General features: G+C 43.3%; 1 protein-coding gene across 2 annotated transcripts in view; it reads left to right on the plus strand.

The window, feature by feature from the left end:
• The window catches only part of PAPPA (pappalysin 1), a 420,169-nt gene that overhangs the window by 259,762 nt on the left and 140,801 nt on the right, over nucleotides 1-19,606 (plus strand). For both annotated transcript variants that reach the window (XM_080402293.1, XM_080402292.1), the window contains one exon: nucleotides 1,854-2,922. In XM_080402293.1, the coding sequence (XP_080258419.1) occupies nucleotides 1,854-2,922 (1,069 nt within the window). The remainder of the gene's footprint in view (nucleotides 1-1,853; nucleotides 2,923-19,606) is intronic.

The following is a 19,606-nucleotide window of genomic DNA, read 5'->3' on the forward strand; positions in this document are numbered from 1 at the left end:
CAGCTGTCTTCTTGTTCATTGCAGTATTATCCACCCAATATTGTTGGACAATACTTTCTTTTGAGATTCATAAAAATGCAGATTTTTATGGGTTCTCATACATCTGAAAATGAATGCTTTGTAAAAGTATTTATCCCGTAAAGAAAAAATTAAAAATGCTTAAAAAACAGATTCCAGAAGGTCATTGGTAGCTTTGGATTTCATATCACAAATTTCTCGGGTAAATATCCATCCCAGCAAATGTCTTTTTTTTTTTTTTTCCCCCTGGCATATTTGTTTTTTCCTTGCCTGGTTCTCCTCCTCTCCTTTCTTGTGATCAGAAGTAGCAGTATAAACTAGAAGCTGGTCTCGAAAAGGTTTTGAACCGAGTGCACCCTACAGATGAATAAACACATTACCTTCCGAACCCTGGGATCTCTCTTCCAAAGGAAACAGGAAAAGGGGGAGCTCAGAGTCCTTAGCAAAATACCAGTGTGCAGAAAAAAGGCCTGTTTAAATTTTTTTTTTACTTTCCCATCAGAAGATATTTTTTTTTTTTTTTTACAGAGGTAGGAGGAGGAGAGGGGAAGGGTGTGAGGAGAGGGGGGAAGGTGGGTGCTGGGAGAGGGGAGGAAAAATACAGTGAATGCTCCTGTAACCTTTGCTCTGTTGATACTAGACAAGACTGCACTGTTAATGAGTGATTGTTAACAGATGGCTGTTGAGCAACTTAGTCAGAAGCAGAAGATGTTATTTGGTTGTAGTGCTGGGAGGGTTAGGGTGCAGGGGTGAGGTAAGGGGATATTTAGTCTTTTCATGAGGACTCAACTGTCAGAGATTTATGATTTTCTTGTAGGCTTTTGGAAGTGCGGGCTTGGGGGAAGGATTGTTTTCTATATGCTGATAGTAGAAAAGCCGTGTGGTGCTGAAGGCTCTGACGATTAGTTTTTCATTTGAGGGGTGCCCCTGCAGCCCTTGGCCTTTGAGAACTGAAAGATGGAAATGTCTTTACCTTGCCAAACCTCATGACCCAGACTGAGAAGGAGTGGGCTCTTCCCACCACACAGAGCTGTCTGAAGACTGGCTGGGAGCGGTTTAGGTGTGATCCATGCTTTGCCTGTGGGAGACATCATTAGTGTGTATTCCCTGCAGTGCACCAAATTGTTATCAAGTGCTTGTGAGAGGGGGCAGGAATCTTTTTGAGTGTGCGAGTCCATCTGTGCATGTTTCTTGCCCTTTTCTGGTGGGATATATACCTTGTTCAGCACATCCAGCATACCAACGTATGCCATGTCCTCACCGTTTTTTAATAGGTATGGATTTGAAGGTAGCCTGGACACATCCCGTTCACTCTCTGTAGGATGTGGGTGCTGGAACCTATCAAGATTATTGCAGCTGCTGAGTGTTTCTCAGACTGTGCAGTACTTAGATTTTAGACTTCATCTTTCTCTGGACATTCTGAGATACAGTGTTCAGGGGTATGAATATGAGTGAGACCAACAAGGATTGCTTCTCAAGAGTTGTTCTTATATTCAGCCAACGATGTATGGCTTGGGTGAAGGTAAGAACCAAATGCTCAGTACAACATTTTGCTAATAGGAAGTTGCAAAAGATTTTTGGTCTTTGGTCAGGAAAGGGACATTAGGACATTAGGACACGCCACTGGCAAATCTTGACCTTTAATAGCAAGTTTTAAGATAACCTCCCACAATCATGCACTAGATGATTTAATGTCTTTCTTGTACACGTAACTTTCTAACATATGTAGGTGAGTGTGTATATATGTGTATAGATATATATTAATGTAATTTAAAGACTATTTTCTTTATTCTGTCATACTTATTTATTCATATTTCTTTTCTGGGGGCACATAGGACTATATGACAAATGTTCTTACACCTCCCGTGACCGAGGATGGGTCCTGGGGATTAACACCGTCAGTGACCAGGGGAATAGAGACCCCCGCTATTTCTTCTCTCTGAAGACGGACCGTGCTCGCAAAGTAACCACCATTGCAGCACATCGCAGCTACCTCCCCAACCAGTGGGTGCATCTGGCTGCCACGTATGATGGGCACCTGATGAAACTCTATGTGAATGGTGCCCAGGTGGCCACAAGTGGAGAGCAAGTGGGCAGCATCTTCAGTCTTCTGACCTTGAAGTGCAAGGTGCTCATGGTTGGAGGAAATGCCCTGAACCAGAACTATCGGGGTTACGTAGAGCACTTCAGCCTCTGGAGGACAGCCAGGTCTCAGAAGGAGATCTTGCTGGACATGGGCCAGGCAATTCACAGACAAGACACGCCTCTACCTCAGCTAGTTCTTCAAGACAGTTTACTGAATGTGAAAAACACCTGGTCTCCCATGAAGGATGGCAGCAGCCCTCAGAGCAAGTTCAGCTATCATCATGGCTATTTGCTGGATACCAGCCTAGACCCTCCTCTCTGTGGACAGACAGTCTGTGACAACACGGATGTAATCGCCAGCTACAACAAGCTCCCCAGCTTCCGCCGCAACAAAATTGTTCGCTACCGTGTGGTAAATCTCTATGACGACAAGCACCAGAACCCCACCGTCAGCTGGCAGCAGATTGAGTTCCAGCATCAGCATTTAAATGAAGCTTTCAGCCGCTACAATATCACCTGGGAGCTGGAGGTGCTGGAGGTAAAGAACTCTTCCCTTCGACACCGACTCATCCTGGCCAACTGTGATATCAGCAAGATCGGGGACGAGAACTGTGATCCTGAGTGCAACCACACCTTGACTGGGTACGATGGCGGAGACTGCCGACACATACGCCACACACTCTTCAACAAGAAGAAGCAGAATGGTGTGTGTGACATGGATTGTAATTACGAGAGGTACAACTTCGATGGCGGGGAATGCTGTAACCCAGAGATAACAGAAGTCACCAAGACGTGCTTTGACCCCTATTCTCCTTACAGGTAGGCAATTTCTTAAACAAGCTTGTTATGATTGTATTAATGCATATCTGTCTAGTTATTGATCAGCCTTCTGGCTGTTGAGCCCTTGTGTTGTTGCCATTATGGGCTTTGGAGTTTGTAATTAATTTATTTTGTCCTTAGTATTTGGCTCATGTTACAGTTACCCAGCTGCAATCTCAGTAATGGCCTCAACAGACTCATACCATTGAATTGGTATTCTCCATCTAGGCTAATAAAGACCAAAGCGGCCAACTTTGGGAGACCCATTAGTTGTTGGTAATGAGCAGTGTATTGTAGCATTGCACAGTTTTTATTCTAACCACAGAGTCTTAGGAGTGGGGATTGGACGTCATAGAAAGCTCATACGTATTCGGAGAGAGAACTACCCTTCAGGCATGGAACAGAACATAAACACTCTTAGGCAGACTTTAATTCTGTAGGAATTCTTTGAAGGTAGGTAGGTTATTCTATATGCTTAATGCTATGAGCTTTCTGTAAGCACTGCTGCAGATGGGCAGCTGAGTCCGTGAGTTATGAGCAGGGAGGTGGGTACCAGGTTCCTGGAAGTGCTGTTGTACACATTGGGTGCATAATTTAACTCTTCTGCACCCCTTCATACAAATATATATATATATATATATATATATATATATATATATATATATAAATGGGGCTGAAGCCATTTATTGCAAATGGCAGAGAAACCTTCTGTGGGTGGATGAGAGTTTACAAAATCCTGAGATCCTCAGCTAAAGGCTTCCTTGTGTTGTAGTGTGAAGAGTGGCACCCTTGAATAACTTGCATCACTGGAGTACCATATACCTGCAATTACTTCAGTTTGGTTTTGGTCATCTTCAGATGCGCGTTAGTATGTTTAAGTAAAAGGTGTTCCCTGTGAATGAGTTTTAAATATAAACACACAGAAGATGAAGGTTAAAGCTGAAATTCTGTTGTCTGTATCCCATGTTACAGTTTTTTTAGGGCAGTTCATGGAGTCATGGGGGAAAACCTCTAGATGGTCAGAACACCCTGTGTTGTCAACACTAAGGTTCAGGTTAAGAAGGAAACTATGAGCTGTTCTGGAGTCCCTTCCATTATAGCAATTTAGGCTATATTTGTAACTTCCTTAGTAGAGAGAAGTTTTTAAACAACATTATCAGCTCTACTGGAGCTTTAAATACACATAATTAATCTGCAAAGAAATGCTTCCTTTCCATTTTTTTTTAAACTCCAGTGAGGTTGTTTTTGAAAAAATCCTTATAGCTCAGCTTGACTTCAGCCAGTTACCAGTGAACAAAGCTCAAATGAGAAAATACTTTAAATACTGGTGATTGAAAATATCGAAAGGAATAATACCAATCTTTTAATAATGTTCAACCGGAGAGGAACACAACTAAGCAAATATCATCAAAGGCATAATGCAAATTGGATTGTTTTAACACCGTAGTTCTGAGAACTCGAGGTGTTAGTTATAACAGCTATGACAATTTTTAGAAAAATACTTTATTTTTAATCTGATAGTACCCTTTTATCACTTGTTCTGTGACCAACATAATACCCATACAAAATGAAACAAGAATAGCCTTGTAAATTTTAGCTGACAGATTTAAGCTTGTGCCTTAATGTTGTTCTGATGTACAGAGATGTTTCTATTTCAAATAAAGTCTTTTTGCTGCACAGATTGTACTTGCACAAACCCGAGCAATAAATTTACTTCTAAAATCTGAAGTTACCTCAACACAGCAGAGTTGCTTTTCCTATGTCGTTGTGTGTTCCTATTGGAGACAACCACCTTTCTGAACCTGTCTGAAAGATTTGTATTTCACCGCATTGAGCTCACAAATCTTCTATATGTTCATTGAGGTGGTTCCAGAAGGAGCAGCCCCTCCTCTTGACTGACACGCTGAAGTCAGTGAGGGAGGCCTGAAGGTCTTCTTCCACAGCGTAGAGCCTGAGAATATCCATGGATCCTCCAAATATTTTTTCGCAACAGTTAGCTTTTGTTTATTTGTCTTTGCACAGACATTGTAAGGCAGCATTTATCATTGGCAATGAAACCAAGAAGGGAGTAGAAGACACTCCATCTCTTTGGAGCCTTTATTTGGTGGCTGATGTGCTTAGGCTAAGCTCATGCCCACCACTATGATGGGTGTTTGCACTCAGTGTGGCAAAATAGAGCAATTAGCTCTGTGGACTTATTAATGAGCTTTGTAAAGCTGAACACTGAGTATTTAGGCTAACAAATACAGGTTTAGGGCAGTGGCTTTGGCAGCAAAGCCTTCATTGACTAAAAGGCTGAAGATTCAAACCCTATGTTTGGCTTTGGTATTGCCCTCAGCATTGTCCCCTGAGAGAGGTTTCCATGCCAGCTAGTGACTCAGTCAAAATCTGTGACTCAGTTGGCACCATCTGGGCCCATTTTGCATCACCAGCCCCTCTTGTCATCACTTTCATTGGCAAAGAGTCCTCAGTCCTCTCTAGTGCAGGCCTTGCACCACATCAATGAAGACATCTCCACAGCCACCGAAAACTCACATCTAATTCCAGGTATTTCCTCTGCCAAAGTTCAGTTTAACAATAGTAGAAGAAAAGGAAAAGAGCCTTCAGTCTGGTGAGGAAAGGAGGGGGAAAAAGATGCAGTGGGATCAATAAAAAGTTTCCTGAGCTTTGGGCTGTAAAGAGTTCACAGTCTTCCTTAGTACTGGGGGGGCCTTCAGATGCTACTGGCTTTTGTTCCTCTGCATCCTTAGTGTCAGCAGTTGTAGCCAGCTGTTCACCATGCAGAGTTTATTCCTGAAATACTTTAGTCCTTTGGAACCAACCAAAAAATTCTAATGCTTGATTAATGTTCTTATAAACAGGAACCCTCTTCAGTGCCTCTTCGTCCCTAAAAAAGATGTATCCATTTCCAGTCACTCCCCTTCTTCTGACTGTCTCAGTCCCAGTCTACCAGGCCTGGGACTGTCCATCCTGGGACAAAGTTACTGTGAGTCTTGTCACAAAAAGCTCTGTGGATGCTTCTCGGCTAAGTGCAACCACAGATGAAATATCACTGAAACAATTTCAAGACACCTCAGATCTGATTTATAAATTTCTTGTGATCCTTTTGGCACCTTGGGCAAAGTGCTCCAGTACTTTGATGGTGTCCTTCAGCCACCTTTGTGGTACAGTTATGGGGATCTTAGAGCTGCTCCCAACAGCCAAACTGGTTTTGCTGGTTTTTGGTTTATTTCCAACCTCTCTTTCTCTCCTGGAACCTCCTCAAAAATATTTTTCTCCAAAGAGCTGAGATTCTGTGCCATAGTCAGGTAACGAGGATGGTGGAGCATGAAGGTTTAAGTACAGTGACGTATCCATAAAGAAGTTTGCCAGAGGGACAGTTCAGAGGGACAGCACTGATAGATGGGAACTCTGCTCTTAGAGCTGCTCAGCAGAAAAGCTGTAAGCATTGTCGTACCATCTCTCCTCTTTTTTAATAGCCTACAGGGAAAAAACAAAAGACTGGTTATCATTAGCCACACAGCAGGCTTTATCCAAGAATATGTGCCTCACTTCTTTTTATTAATTTTTTGAGAGTGGGACAACATTTATTTAGTCCTTGCACAAGATTTGCAATTATTGTGCAGCTTTTCTTTATTTCTGCAATTCTGGGAAATTAGAACATGCTAAGGTCATACAGTCTGTCCCAATATAAAGGGAAGAAGCAAGGATAACCACTCTTGCCAGAAAGACACATTCCTTGTGTTATTTGGGATACTGTTGGTTACAAAATAGGGAGGACTTTGAGCTCATGACACCTACCATGTCTCCTTTTCAAAAAACTTGAAACAAACAGCAAGGAATCATAGGAAATCATGCTCTGTATGTGCCATTTGATGTGGCAAATTCTTGCACCATCCTATGGTTAACTGAGCTGTTGCTTTTATGTAATATTGGGCTTGCACATCAGGCTTCACCACAGGATCGCATGGACAGATAAGAAAGCATTCCCGTTGATGCTGCCTTAGGAAAAGGCTGATGAAATTCCTGAAACAGTAAAGACTACTGGAGTGTCTTCAAACACCCTCGATTCATACAATCTTCTGTGAATACTTGCTGGAAATCCCCTCAGAATAACTGACCCTGGGGACTGGCTTTCTCAACATCCACATGTGTGCTCTGAAGGCTCCCACAACCCTTCAGTTCTGCCTAAACAAGAGGCAGGGATGAGCTGTACAACTCCAGAGCCTCTTTGCAGCACCTGCCTGCAGGCTCGGGGTGACACCGAAGCAAAGAACTGAGGCCCAGTGCCCTGCTGATCCAACCCTTTTCCATGGCCTTTTTCAACATTCGTGCAGTTCAGCACAGCTTAGCGTTGCATCACATCAGTTCACTCAAGGTTAAGGGCATCAGCACGTTCCAGGCACGTGTAAATTGGACTCTGGATACACATTTGAACAATCTGTAGGAATCTCCATAGTGGTTTCAAAAAGCAATGGGTATGGCAGAGCCTTGTATGAAAAGCACACTGTGCTAGACCATACGGACCCCAGCAGTACCAGCTGGAGGTGGCTAATTCACAGCCAAGTCAGCCCCGTCGAGGTAACCGAGCTGTGGCTACACTTCAGGGCTCCTTCATGGAGTTTCAAATCAGATCAGCCTCTGATCGTTGTTTTTTTTTTTTTTTTTCCTTCTTTTCCACTGGAAATCTTTTCATGAGGCTTCTTTGCAAAATATGGTCAACTTGCTCTGGAGGAGGGAGGCATACTTAATGTCCTTTTCTAGGAGCTAGAAGAGTTGTAAGAAATATTCCTTGATTCTCAATAAAGGACTCATTTCCACTTAATCCTAAACACTAAAAAGAACAGAAGAAATTCATCAAAGCTCTTCGATTCAGGAAGTTTGAGAACTTAATCCCCTGCCTCAAAGAGATCATTGTGCAACTCTTGACATCAAGGATTCCTGCATTCTCACAGGTACCAGACAGACATATAGCAAATACCTGATTTTTTGTCAAGGGGTTTGACATTAGATGTCCAGTTCTCTAATTTCCAGCCCCAGGGCTGTTTAGAAGGTGGAGAGGTAACATTCTAAAGGACAGAGATGCTGTGGTCGTTGTCACCGAAAAGCCAAGTCCCAAAAGGAAACCCTCTATTCTCTCTGTTTATTCTGTCCTTTATTCCAGATGTCAGGGATGTTAATCGGCTGCGAGGAGATGCATCTGTCCCCATGCTAGCAACTGACATCTATAAGTCTACTATTGAATTCTGATATAGACAGGGCTTCAAGTACTAAAGAAACTATTTCTACATATATGATCGCACACCCTAGAAACAGTAGGAGTTTGCTCGATTTAGCTTGACCCATAGTCATCTTTTCCAACAGTTTTTCAGAGAAACATTTTTTCCCCAAGACTCATAGGACTCATGGCTCCATTCATGGACATTATCCATTATGTAAAACGATCACTGTCTGGTCAAACTGCAGGATGCTTGGAATGAAGACAGCCTATAAAATCTATGGAGTAAACTATCAGAGATCATTAAGAATCCTTGTGGGAGACAATAGATTAAAGTATCATTATACTCTCCAGTGCTAATGCAGACCCATTTGGCTCTGGGGCCCACATGGAAGATTTGCAAGTGCAGAGTCTGTGGATTTGGCAAGGACTGAATTTACCCCTTGATGCTCTGCAGCACTGCATCCTCCAGGACCAGCTGCCCCACTGACACTCTCCAGCAGCCCCTTACCAGCCTCTGGTTCAGCAAACAAGGTGGAGCTCATCCCCTCCCATGTTCTGGAAAGAAGCAGTGTATGTAAGCTGTTTTATTCCCTTTGCTGATCAATTTAGATTATACTGTCTCACACACAGGCCTACAGTTTGATCACGTCCAACATGCCTATTTCAAGTGCTGTGGGGCTTTGCATTAATCACTGTTTTTCTCCCATATCCATTTGTGCACAACCTCTCTTCACCAGTGGGTGTGAGGTGCCCTTTGCGTTTTTAATTAGCGGCAGCTGAAACCTTCTGTAAATTCAGGAGGTTGCACCTTTCAAACAGAGAAAGATGCAAAGCATGGGCTATTTCTGTGGCAAGCTTAGCCAGGTGCAATACTTACATTTACAATTCCTGTTCTGTCTTTCAAACTTCTTTTTTGGTAGGAATTTAAGTCCAGTTCTTGCAGGCAATAGCTACCTTTTGAGGAAATACAGAGCAGCCACCTCTGCCATGCTCCATTTACAGCATCCATGAACACGATTCATCTGACTGCCTCTCACGTGGATTGCTGGACTTGGGCAAAGAGAACTTCAGTTGGGTTTTTTTTGCCTAATGATCCCTTCACTATTGCTGCCAGTGGGAACGTACATAAATCTTTCAGAAGAGATGATGCTGACTTGTGCTATGTCCTGGGGGAGTCTGCTTTCTGCAGCCACACTTCAAATCCTCAGCATTACTGGGGCATTCACATAGTGGGTTCACAAGGTTCAGGAGAAGGGGTGAGAAGGATAAGGTGAATTTTCTTTATTTACTCTCAGCTGAAAATGTTGATGTGAGCAGGGGCATGAATACTGGCCTAGCAGCTCTGCCTTTGCCTGGTATCTGTGAACTTAATGCCAGGGGAGAAAGCCAACCCCAAAATGTGATTACTCAGAAAATAGCAGTTTCTATAAGTAGTTTAAATTTTTGTAGAAAGATACCTTTATGCCACAGAGGACTTACCTGCAACCTCAGAAGATGGAGGATGGATTGATGGATGGATGGAAAGGCTGGGGAAAGAGATACAAGTTTTGAACAGAAGAAACAGATAGTAGTAGTAGAATCACAGAATGGTTTGATTTGGATATGATCTTAAAGACCATCAAGCTCCAACCCCCCTGCCTTGGGCAGGGACGTTTTCTACTAGACCAGGTTGCTCCAAGCCCCGTCCAGCCTGGCCTTGGACACTGCCAGGGATGGGGCATCCACAGCATCTCTGCGTAGCCTGTCCCAGTGCCCCACCACCCCCATAGCGAAGAATTTCTTCCTTATCTCTAATCTAAATCCAACCTCTGTCAGTTTAAAGTTCTTCCCCCTTGTCCAGTCACTACAGGCCCTTGTAAAAAGCCCCTCTCCAGCTTTCTTGTCACCCCCTTTAGGTACTGGAAGGAGCTATGAGGTCGCACTGGAGCTTTCTCCTCTCCAGGCTGAACAACACCAACTCCATCAGCCTGTCCTCACAGGAGAGCTGCTCCAGCCCCCTGATCATCTTCATGGCCTCCTCTGGACTCGCTCCCGCAGGTCCATGTCCTTCTTATGCTGGGAGCCCCAGAGCTGGACGTAGCATTGCAGGTGGAGTCTCACCAGAACAGAGTAGAGGGGCGGAATCCCCTCCCCCGCCCTGCTGGTCACGCTGCTTTTGATGCGGCCCAGGGTACAGTTGGCTTTCTGGGCTGCAAACGCACATTGGCAGGTCACGTGGAGCTTCTCATCAACCAGCACCCTCAAGTCCTCCTCAGGGCTGCTCTCAGTCCATTCCCCACCCAGCCTGTATTTGTGCTTGGGACTGGCCTGGCCCACGTGCGGGACCTTGCACTTGGCCTGGTTGAATATCATGAGCTTTGCAAGGGCCCATCACAAGCCTGTCAGGGTCCCTCTGGATGGCATCCCTTCCCCCAGCGCCTCAACAGCACCACACAGCTTGGTGTCATTGGGAGACTTGCTGAGGGTGTGCTCCATCCCACTGTCCATGTCACTGAAAAAAGTGTTAGTGTGCCACTGCTATGATTTTCAGAGCAATGATGATCTTGGTGTGGCTAGGAGAGCTGAAGCTTACAAGCAAGGCAGGTTTGAGCAGCGGGTTGGGGGGGTGGGGATGTCTTTTCTTAAGGCAATTAATCATGCTAGGAGAAAAACATTATAATAGAAAGAAGGGTTTACAAGCTTGAAAACTTGTTCTCTTTTCTCCCTAAATTAATCACTTGATCTGGGTAAAAAAAAAATAAATATTTCTCCCAAGCAATCATTCCTTGCGATTTTTTTGCAGTCTTTCTTTTTTTTAGTTTGTTGGCCTGTTGGGGGATTTCTGAGGTATGGCGAGTGTATGTCAGGGGATTTGCGTGTGTATGTATGTTTAAATTTGATAGCTGAAACAGAGTGAGGAGAGGATTAACTAAATGGAAAGGTGATGGAAAAAAGGAAGGTCTTGTAAAAAGTTGAAGGAGAAAGGATGTAGAGGTAGATCTGTAAGCAGCAGCATGAAGCACAGTCTGTCTATTGGCCCTTGTTTGAACTTCTTTGGCACTAGTTCCTGATGTTTTAAGTCCCTGTCTGCCTCCTCCCTATTCTGTCTTCCTTCTTTCCCTAAGGCAGATCATTCCTCCAGTATAGGCTCTCTTCTCTGCCCAGTTCAGGGCTAGGGGAAACCCAGGAGGTGGACATCTCGGTTTATCTTCTCTTGACTGCAGCAAGAAGAATCAACTGTCCCTCAAACACCCCAGGATCAGGACAGTATGGAGCTGTCCCATTGCTTTTGCCCCTGTCCACCACTAAGATATGCTTGTGCAGAGTGACTGCTGAGGCCAGTTTCAAAGTATATGCCATGTCTTGTCCATTAGCTATATGTTAAGACACCTCGTGAAATGGTGATAGAGTCCTAAAACTTTCTCTGTGTCCATGTGTGAGAAAGATGAAGAGTTTAGGTGATCCGAGGGGCTACAGAGAGCTGCTGGTAATAACTTCCTTAGAGCTATGAGGAAATACAATGATGCAGAGCCTCACAACAGACCTTTTTGGGATTACTGAGTTATGCTGGAACCGCTTCAATATTTGTAACGTGTCCGTAAAAGCTGTGTTGTAAAAAAGCATGATGCTGATAGCCGTAGTCATTTTTCATCCATTAGAGCCAGATTCATTGAGAAGTAAGCTGGATATATCTCCGCCCCACAACATGGTAGAGTGTTTAGACCAGGAATACAAACCACTACTGTCAAAAGCAGTTCTGTGTTTGCTTGATGGCAGCCCTGGCTGAGGCAGAGTTACAGGACCCACATGCAGTGGAGGAAGATTAGTGCTCTGCTGTGGTCAATGAAATCCTGTCCTTCAGTTTTGTTCAGAGTAGATTTGCAATTTTGGAGTTTCTCAGGGTAACTCAACTGAAACTACCCAGTTTGCACATAATTTCAGCAATCCAAATTAACAGAAATTTGCAAGAAGGTGTTTTCAGGTTCATTAGTAACGTGTGGCTACACCATCGGAGGGCTTGTTCTCAGCTTCCAACAGAATCAGGGTGAGCTGCACTGAGGAAACTTCTTGGAGTACTTAAATGGTTGGAGTATGAAACTCTAATAAACCAAAAAGCCAGGAAATTTGGAGTGAAGGCTGAAACTCCATACCTAGTGCACCCTACTGGGTCTTTGTATTTCAGAACACGTTATGTTTGTTCGCTGAAATATCTCCAGTATGGAGCTCTTTAGGGTGGAGTTTCACCTTTAACTCTAAATTTCCTGGCATGTGTGAGTTTGAAGTACACGCTTAACTTTTCCCCAGTGCTGTTTTTCATTTTTAATTTCCTTTTTCTTTTAAAGGAGGGACCCTGCTAGAGGGACCCCTGCTAAAAAGGGACCTCACTGAAACCAGAATTGGAGGTTTTGGCCTAATTTGGTCTTTCTGAAATTTTTCAGGAGAACTAGGTTGAGCAATTTTTTTCTACAGTTGTTTTAAAGACTTTTGCGGCCAATCCACTCCAGTGAAAGAGATTGATAAAATCTGCACCCCGCAGACCAATTATTTTAGAAGGTACCCAGATGTCTGAGTAGTATGTAACAAACCTTGGAAACACAGAGCATCTCATATAAATTCTAGTTAAAGATCTGGTCATGGCTATCAATATGCGTGAGCTGTTTGGTGTTAAATGTATTATTTCCATTAATTCAGTAATTGCAGAAGCAGCCGGTGTTTGCTGTTGACATTTGTTGGGTTACATCAGTGGTGGTAAAATAGTGGAAACAGCAGTGGTTTGGAATGACAGCAGTGGCAATTACCTGCAATGCTTTTAAAAATAATTTTGGCCCTAGATGTTGAAAAGATGTGTCATCACTGATTTGTGTGAGGGCAGCTTCAGCAGGGTTGAATTACAAGACTTTGGAGAATAAAATTCTTTCTGCTGCCTCAAAATGCAAATTTTGAGCTATATTGCCAGTAGATAATATGGAATAAATTTGCTTCTCATGCTATAACCTTGTCGTGTCGATAAATTGAGGACTTCAGTGAGGTAGTTAGTTTCCCCAGTACAAGACTGTTGGTTTTTCAAGTCATTCCCATCAGCTTCACAAGGAGAATTTATCTTGGTGAAATGTCCCTGGGGGAATTGGGAAAGTGCTGAAGTTTGTGGCATTGGCTTTGTAAGTGCCTGCAGCCTTAGACCAGGTGTACGCTAAGTGCGGAGAGCCAGCGCCTGGTTTCCAGAGGCATTGAGGCTCCCCCACCATTTCCCTGCCAACCCTTGCGATGGCTGTGGCATTGCACACTTTGCATGGAAGCCCCAGAAACTCAGCAGTCCTTGAGGATTTTCAGTAACTTTAGTTCATGCAAATGAAAATTCAAAGTGAAATCTGGGGAGGATTCCTGCTGCCTGGAGCCAGGTACTTTGTCACCCTCTGTGCTGGGACTGGTACCCTGCACTGCTGAGAGGATGAGGAACTCCCTGTATCCTCTGCTAAGCTGAATATTTCTCATTCTAACACATGAAAGCACTTTGTCACTTTAGCGGGAGACAATATTCCTCTCTCCTTTCACCCTTTCCAGTATGGCCCCATCAACATCTTTGTGCTGGATTTCCAGCCTTGACTTTGTAATACAGATCACAGCTGGTTGGTTTGAATTTCCCCTGAGTTACCCAGGATGCTGCTGAAAGCACAGGAAGAGCAGAAATGCTTTAATCAGTTAAATCAATCAAACAAAAAAAGTAGACAAGACCTTAAAATTTACCCCGCGACCTTTGATACTCGCTGTGATGACGTCTTTGTCCTATTTCTTTAAGTGCAAGATTTTATTGGGACTTGGCAGAAGGGTGGAGTGAGGAAGACACGGGAGGGGGGTTTGCTGACTTAAAAAAGGAAAATGTCAGTGAGAAAATGGAAATACCCTGATGTTTCTCCAGCCTAGAGCCGGAGTCGGCCTCTCTCTCCTTCTGTTGCAGGGAAGGGGCTCCTTTTCCGTTCGCTTGACTATGGCCTTATTTAATCGGTTTGCTCTGACATGGAGCCAAGAAAGGGCTTTGCTGTGTGATGCCGGGTCCTGCGTGCGTTCAGGCATCCACAGCTGTTCCCTAGCAAGGGTTGGCTTTTGACTACTGAGGTTTTTTTTTATAGCCACAGAGGGCAACTATTAATAGATGAGATTTACCAATACACAGAGCTACGCAGCATGGTGTGGAGGGGAAGAGGGAAACCTGTGTGATTTATGCCAGGAAAATTCCATGTTGAAATTATAGTGAAAGACACAGTAAAAACGAGTATGCCAAGAGGGGGATTTAGTCTGTTATTCAGGCCATGCCAGCCTTTGTCTTACATTAAGGATCTGCCCCATTGCAAGAAGTACGTTGCTAAATTATTTCTTGAGCATTTAAACAACACAAATTATACAAAGGATAAAGATAAGGTGCGTAGGCACAAAATACCAGCTTTTCTGAGATGTGATTAGACTCTGAAAGAAATATCAGAAGGAAGCAGAGGCATTTCTGACCCTGAAGACATTTCAGTTTGATCAGACATGGGATTAGGTGTAAAATGTGAAGAATTCCACATTATGTGGTAGGAATGAGCTGATCAGGAGTTTTCCTCTTTGTTTATTGATTCATTGCTAATTTCTGTGATATGATGTAATGAGACTTGTGCCCTTCTCAGACTTGCAAATTATATTAATGTATCAAAGATGACAGGTTAGGGAGCATTGAGCAGGAAAGAGTGAGGGTGTCAATTTAAGCTTCTTTTGTAGTCAGAGCTCAGATACTGGTTAAATAACATAAAATCCATCTTATATCAATTAATAGGCTCATTACTGTAATCATCTACACATCTTTTTGTGTACCTTCCAAAGGCACAAAAGGGAATTACGTTCCCAAGACAAGACCATTGACTATCGGTAGCATGTGGGTATCAAAATCCCCTTTACACTTTGAAAAGCTTTGCCTTAAGTTGTTTTGTGTTTCCTTGAGTCATTTATTGGTATTGTTTAATTAAGAATGAGACAGGGAAGATTAACTGGTAAAAAAATCTAAATTAATAAAGAAATATGATACACTCCTTTAGAGAACCTGGGTAAACGTCAAAAAGACCAGAGCTTAGTTTGCTTCATGTGAGCACCAGAGCGTATGGAAATGTTTTCAAACTGTCTGAACTGCTTAGGTTTGCAGAACTGGTCTAGAACAATTACAAAACAGCATTTTTCTGTGATCTTCTGATGTCCCCGAGTTTGATGATGCTTTATTTCTGTCTTCAATCCCAGGAAGAGCAAATGGAGACAAACATAGTCATGCCTGAGAAATACTAAGAATTTCATAAATGTATATTATTCAAAATACCTGAATATGTTTGGGCTTGGCATTTCTGGTTCAGGGTTTTTATTTTGCCTTCACGTTTGGCTTGCTTTCTGTTAAGGACTAATTCTGCAAGTTGCTGATTCCTCCCCTGATGTGTAGGCTCAATGTTATTGCACTAAGTGCTGAGGATAAGCATTGGCTATTTGTAGTTGTTGTTGTTAGTTCCTTAGGGGAACAGTCATGCCATCTGCTCACAGCAGGTATAGACACACAGCATAGGTGTGATTTAGAGAATTAAATCTTAAAGTCTTTATAATCGCTGGAGAAAAGGTAGGTGCTTCCATGAGGATGCAGAGCACCTAGGTTAGAGGCTGGAAATAGGTATGTAAATGCCATACACAATTTACATCAGGCTTCCCCATCACTGCACTCCTTAACAGTCATTCAATCTTTTCTATTTTTACATATATAATGTTGTTCCAAATGTATGTTATGCTTTCTGTCTGGACTAAGTCACATATCCCAAGCTCTTTGAAGTCCGCAGAAAGACTGAACTCCCAAAGACTTTGGTCTTTGGCTTGGATCTCTACATCCACAGCACAAGTGAGGTCGAGAGCCTTCCTGAGACGAAGGGCAACAGCTAGGAGGAAAGCTCCTACAGAACAACACTGTGCTAGAGTAAGTAAAAGAAATGTTTTGGGTAAGGAGTGATGGCATCAGTTCACAGCATTATGAAAATTACTTCCCTTTTGCCTCCAGCCTTTTACCACGACTGTGTCAGTGCCAAAACCCAGAACTCACTCACTAATTCTTCCAGAATTGATCGGTCATGATAAACTTCCAAACACAGAGTAAAATGCTTCCGTCAGACACATCAGAGTGTTTGTCCCAGTTTGCCTGAAGAAATCGGTGCCATTTAATTTCCCCCCTGCCCCCCACTGGATTCAGAAAAGGGCTAGGAGTTCCTGGCTTCCCCCTTATTCACTCAGAATTCCTCTAATGGTTTTACTTCTGGGCATAGATTTATTCATGTGGGGTTTTTGTCTTCAAAACGTCTTATTTTGTCTTAAAAATGCAGGCTCAAACCTTTAGCTATCCTCATCTTGATCAGACACAAAGTTTGTTGTTGTTTTTTTTATCCACCTGGGAAGAATACCTGAAGCATTTCCAGGTTTTGATCTAGAAAACCATCGGGAGGAGATAGTCCAAAAGGTGCTTCCAGGATGGCTGCTCCCCCGCAGCTGAGCGAGGCGGGATGTCAGGTTTTGCAAAGTTCTTGAGATGTACTTGAGCTGGCAGCAGAGGAGTTGTGGAAGTGAGGGAATTCATAACACCCCCCTCTGTCTTTGACAGGGAGCTGCAAGACGTTTCACGCTAACATATGCTTTATAAATGCGGGTTTGTATAATTCTGGGTCTGTGTGTGGGAAATGGTGGACAAAAATGACAACCTGCAATTTTTGCTGGGTCCTTCGCAAAGCTAGTTTTGTAGTCATCAAGATCTTAAGTTCTCTAGTAGTTGTTAGTGACATGTTATCAATAAATTGCTGCAGCAAACCAGGGCGACAGTTGATGTGTGGTTGTGAGATGCAACTAGAGTGACAGAGGGTGCAAATGTTTGGGGAAATTAAACTGTGTGGCCTGTCTATAGCAGTTGTACTCATGGTAAAAGTCGGTCAAGAAATTTGCTTACTGTAAAGGAAAATCAGAGTTTTCCCTGTCTTGTGTCTTGACAATGGAGAACAGATCTTTGCATTCTCATAGCCCTTTGCTAGAGGTCTGTGTTTGATTCAAGTGGATCCACAGGCTTGTGGTGCCAAAAGAGGCAATTTCTGCACTCCTGTCTGAAGGCCAAATATATGGGTATGATTTCCTATAGTTTACTGTTACATGCTGGATCAGTATTGTACGTTTCATAAGCTGCCAGTCCAATTTTGTAGGGTCTTGGGAAATGTGTCCTCTGGGGAATGCTTACAATCAGCCTTATGTTTTGGGCTGATAGTGCCTGTTTTCTGGTTACATGCGTTAGCAGATCCGTATGTGAGGCAACCTAAATGTCCTTCCATCCGACTAACAGCCTGGACATTAGATGTCCCTGCTGCCCACTGTTTTATCGTGGGGTAGAGGATCTTCTGCTTGATATATCCCTCAGCTCAACCAACGCCTGCTCCCAGAAGCACACACGTACAACGGTGTTTGCTTTACCTTGTGTCTATGCAGAAGCTGCAGGTCCTGCGTAGCTTAAAAAACCAGGAAGGCTGAAAGTTCTTGAGTGTTTGACAAAGCCATGTTTACATCTCTCCTCCTGCTGCTTAACTCTGGCTCAACAAAGAGAATCAAGGGACAGGATTTTGATGTCAGGGAGTTAATTATGTCAGCAGTATCTGTTACAGCCATTGCTTCCATGTTTCATCTCCCAATGGTAGTCACTTGACAAAGTCCTGATCTACTAAATCCTCTCTCCTGCTCTTTCTTTTCCTTTGTTTCTGTCTTCTTAGTGAACAGGAATGGAAATTCAAAAAAAACCAATAATAATTTGGATTTAGAAAATAAACTGTCCACAATATTTTCTTTCTGCAGCTCTGGACTATTTTCATTGCAGCTGTGTTGGTGTTTCTACCAGATCACCTGGCAATTTACTGTGGATTCTGGGAACTTCAAAGCTAAATGTTCTTACATGAAATTTCTGTTGCGGCGGCTGACATTTTCTGTTTCCTTGTAATCTCTTCGTTGTTGGGAAAGAACAGAAGTAACCAGCTTTCATAGATCTTACAATATTTATTAGCTCTTTAAATCAGACTATTCAGTTGTTGGGGTTTTTTTGTTGTTTTTGTTTTTTCTTAAAAAACATGTTCAGGACTTCACTGTTGAAGATAAACACTAGTATGATCCATCAGTACCCCCTGAAAAAAACAGAAAATAAAAAGAGCTAAATATTAGTCCTTTGCTGTAACAGGGAGGAAAAAAAAAAACCATGAACTTTGAAAACGTGAGGCTTTTAGTGCCAGAGCACAGGTTTTTCTTGGTTTTCCTGAACTGAAGTCTCCATCACCAGACTCTGTTCTTTGTGATCTCACTTTGGTGTCTCCTACCCTTTCCTGCATAAGATGAAATATGAGGAAATGTCAACCAGTCTCGTTTGAATGAGGTTTTCATTTCTTTCTTAGAAAAGAGGAAAATTGGGATTATCCTAACCATAAGCCACTGATGATCTGCCCACTGCAGCAGGACCAACTTCATGCACAACCCTGCCAGGAGGTTAAGAAATGAGATTTGGAAGTCCATGAGTTATAAAAACAAAAACAGAAAAGAAGCGGCATCTCCAAAGCAAAAGTGATTGTTTTGCAAGATGCATATTTGGACTGGTTATTTTGGCCCATCAACTCCAGAAGTATCTGTAATAAACATGCTAGGTCCTTTGTGGTTTTATATGATTTTTTTTTTCTGATGTCGGCCTGATTCCAAGTTGCTCTTCATTTCAATAGCAACGTATATCTCACGTTGTGGCACGGGGTTTATGTGTAGGGAGGATTAGCGTCAAAAAGTGAGATGAAAGGAGCAAAGAATTTGATCTTGTTCTTTTTTCATCCTGGATTTTTTACAGTGTGTTAATTAGAGAAGATGATAAAGGACCAGCCCCTTAAAGTCCCAGCTGCCCACCCCCCCCACCCCCCCCCCACCCCCCCCCAGCAGGGATGATGCCATGTGTCACCCTCCTGCAGGAGCTGTAACTGCAGCCTAACTGTGAGCCCCCCAAGGCCACAGTGCTCCCTACCCTGACCTGTGTTCAACTTCCTAAAAATCCCAAATACTCCCACAGTAGGTGACCCACCGGAGTCCACCCAGGAAGGATCCTGACCCATCCTGTCTGCCCGCAGTTGCCTACTGCAAGGGCGGGTGGTGGAGGTAGATGGAGCTCAGGACAGAGCAGTATCCATGCAGTAGTAACCCCATGTTTTCCTCAGACTCTGAAGAGGGGACACAAAGCATTTCCCAGTGCTCCAGAGGTGCCAAGACCTGGGTTACTCCGGCCATGACACCCAAGGGTCATGCCAGCAAGGCACTTGTTTGGGCAGGCTGCAGATGTGACCTCAAGTACGACCCCACAGCCACAAGGATGGAGATGAGAAAGACAGGCTGGAGTTGAATATTAGTAGTGGAAGTTGTTAGACAACTTTAATATAAAGA

The sequence above is a fragment of the Falco punctatus genome (assembly GCF_963210335.1).
Source record: "Falco punctatus genome assembly, chromosome: 9".
Taxonomy (NCBI): Eukaryota; Metazoa; Chordata; class Aves; order Falconiformes; family Falconidae; genus Falco; species Falco punctatus.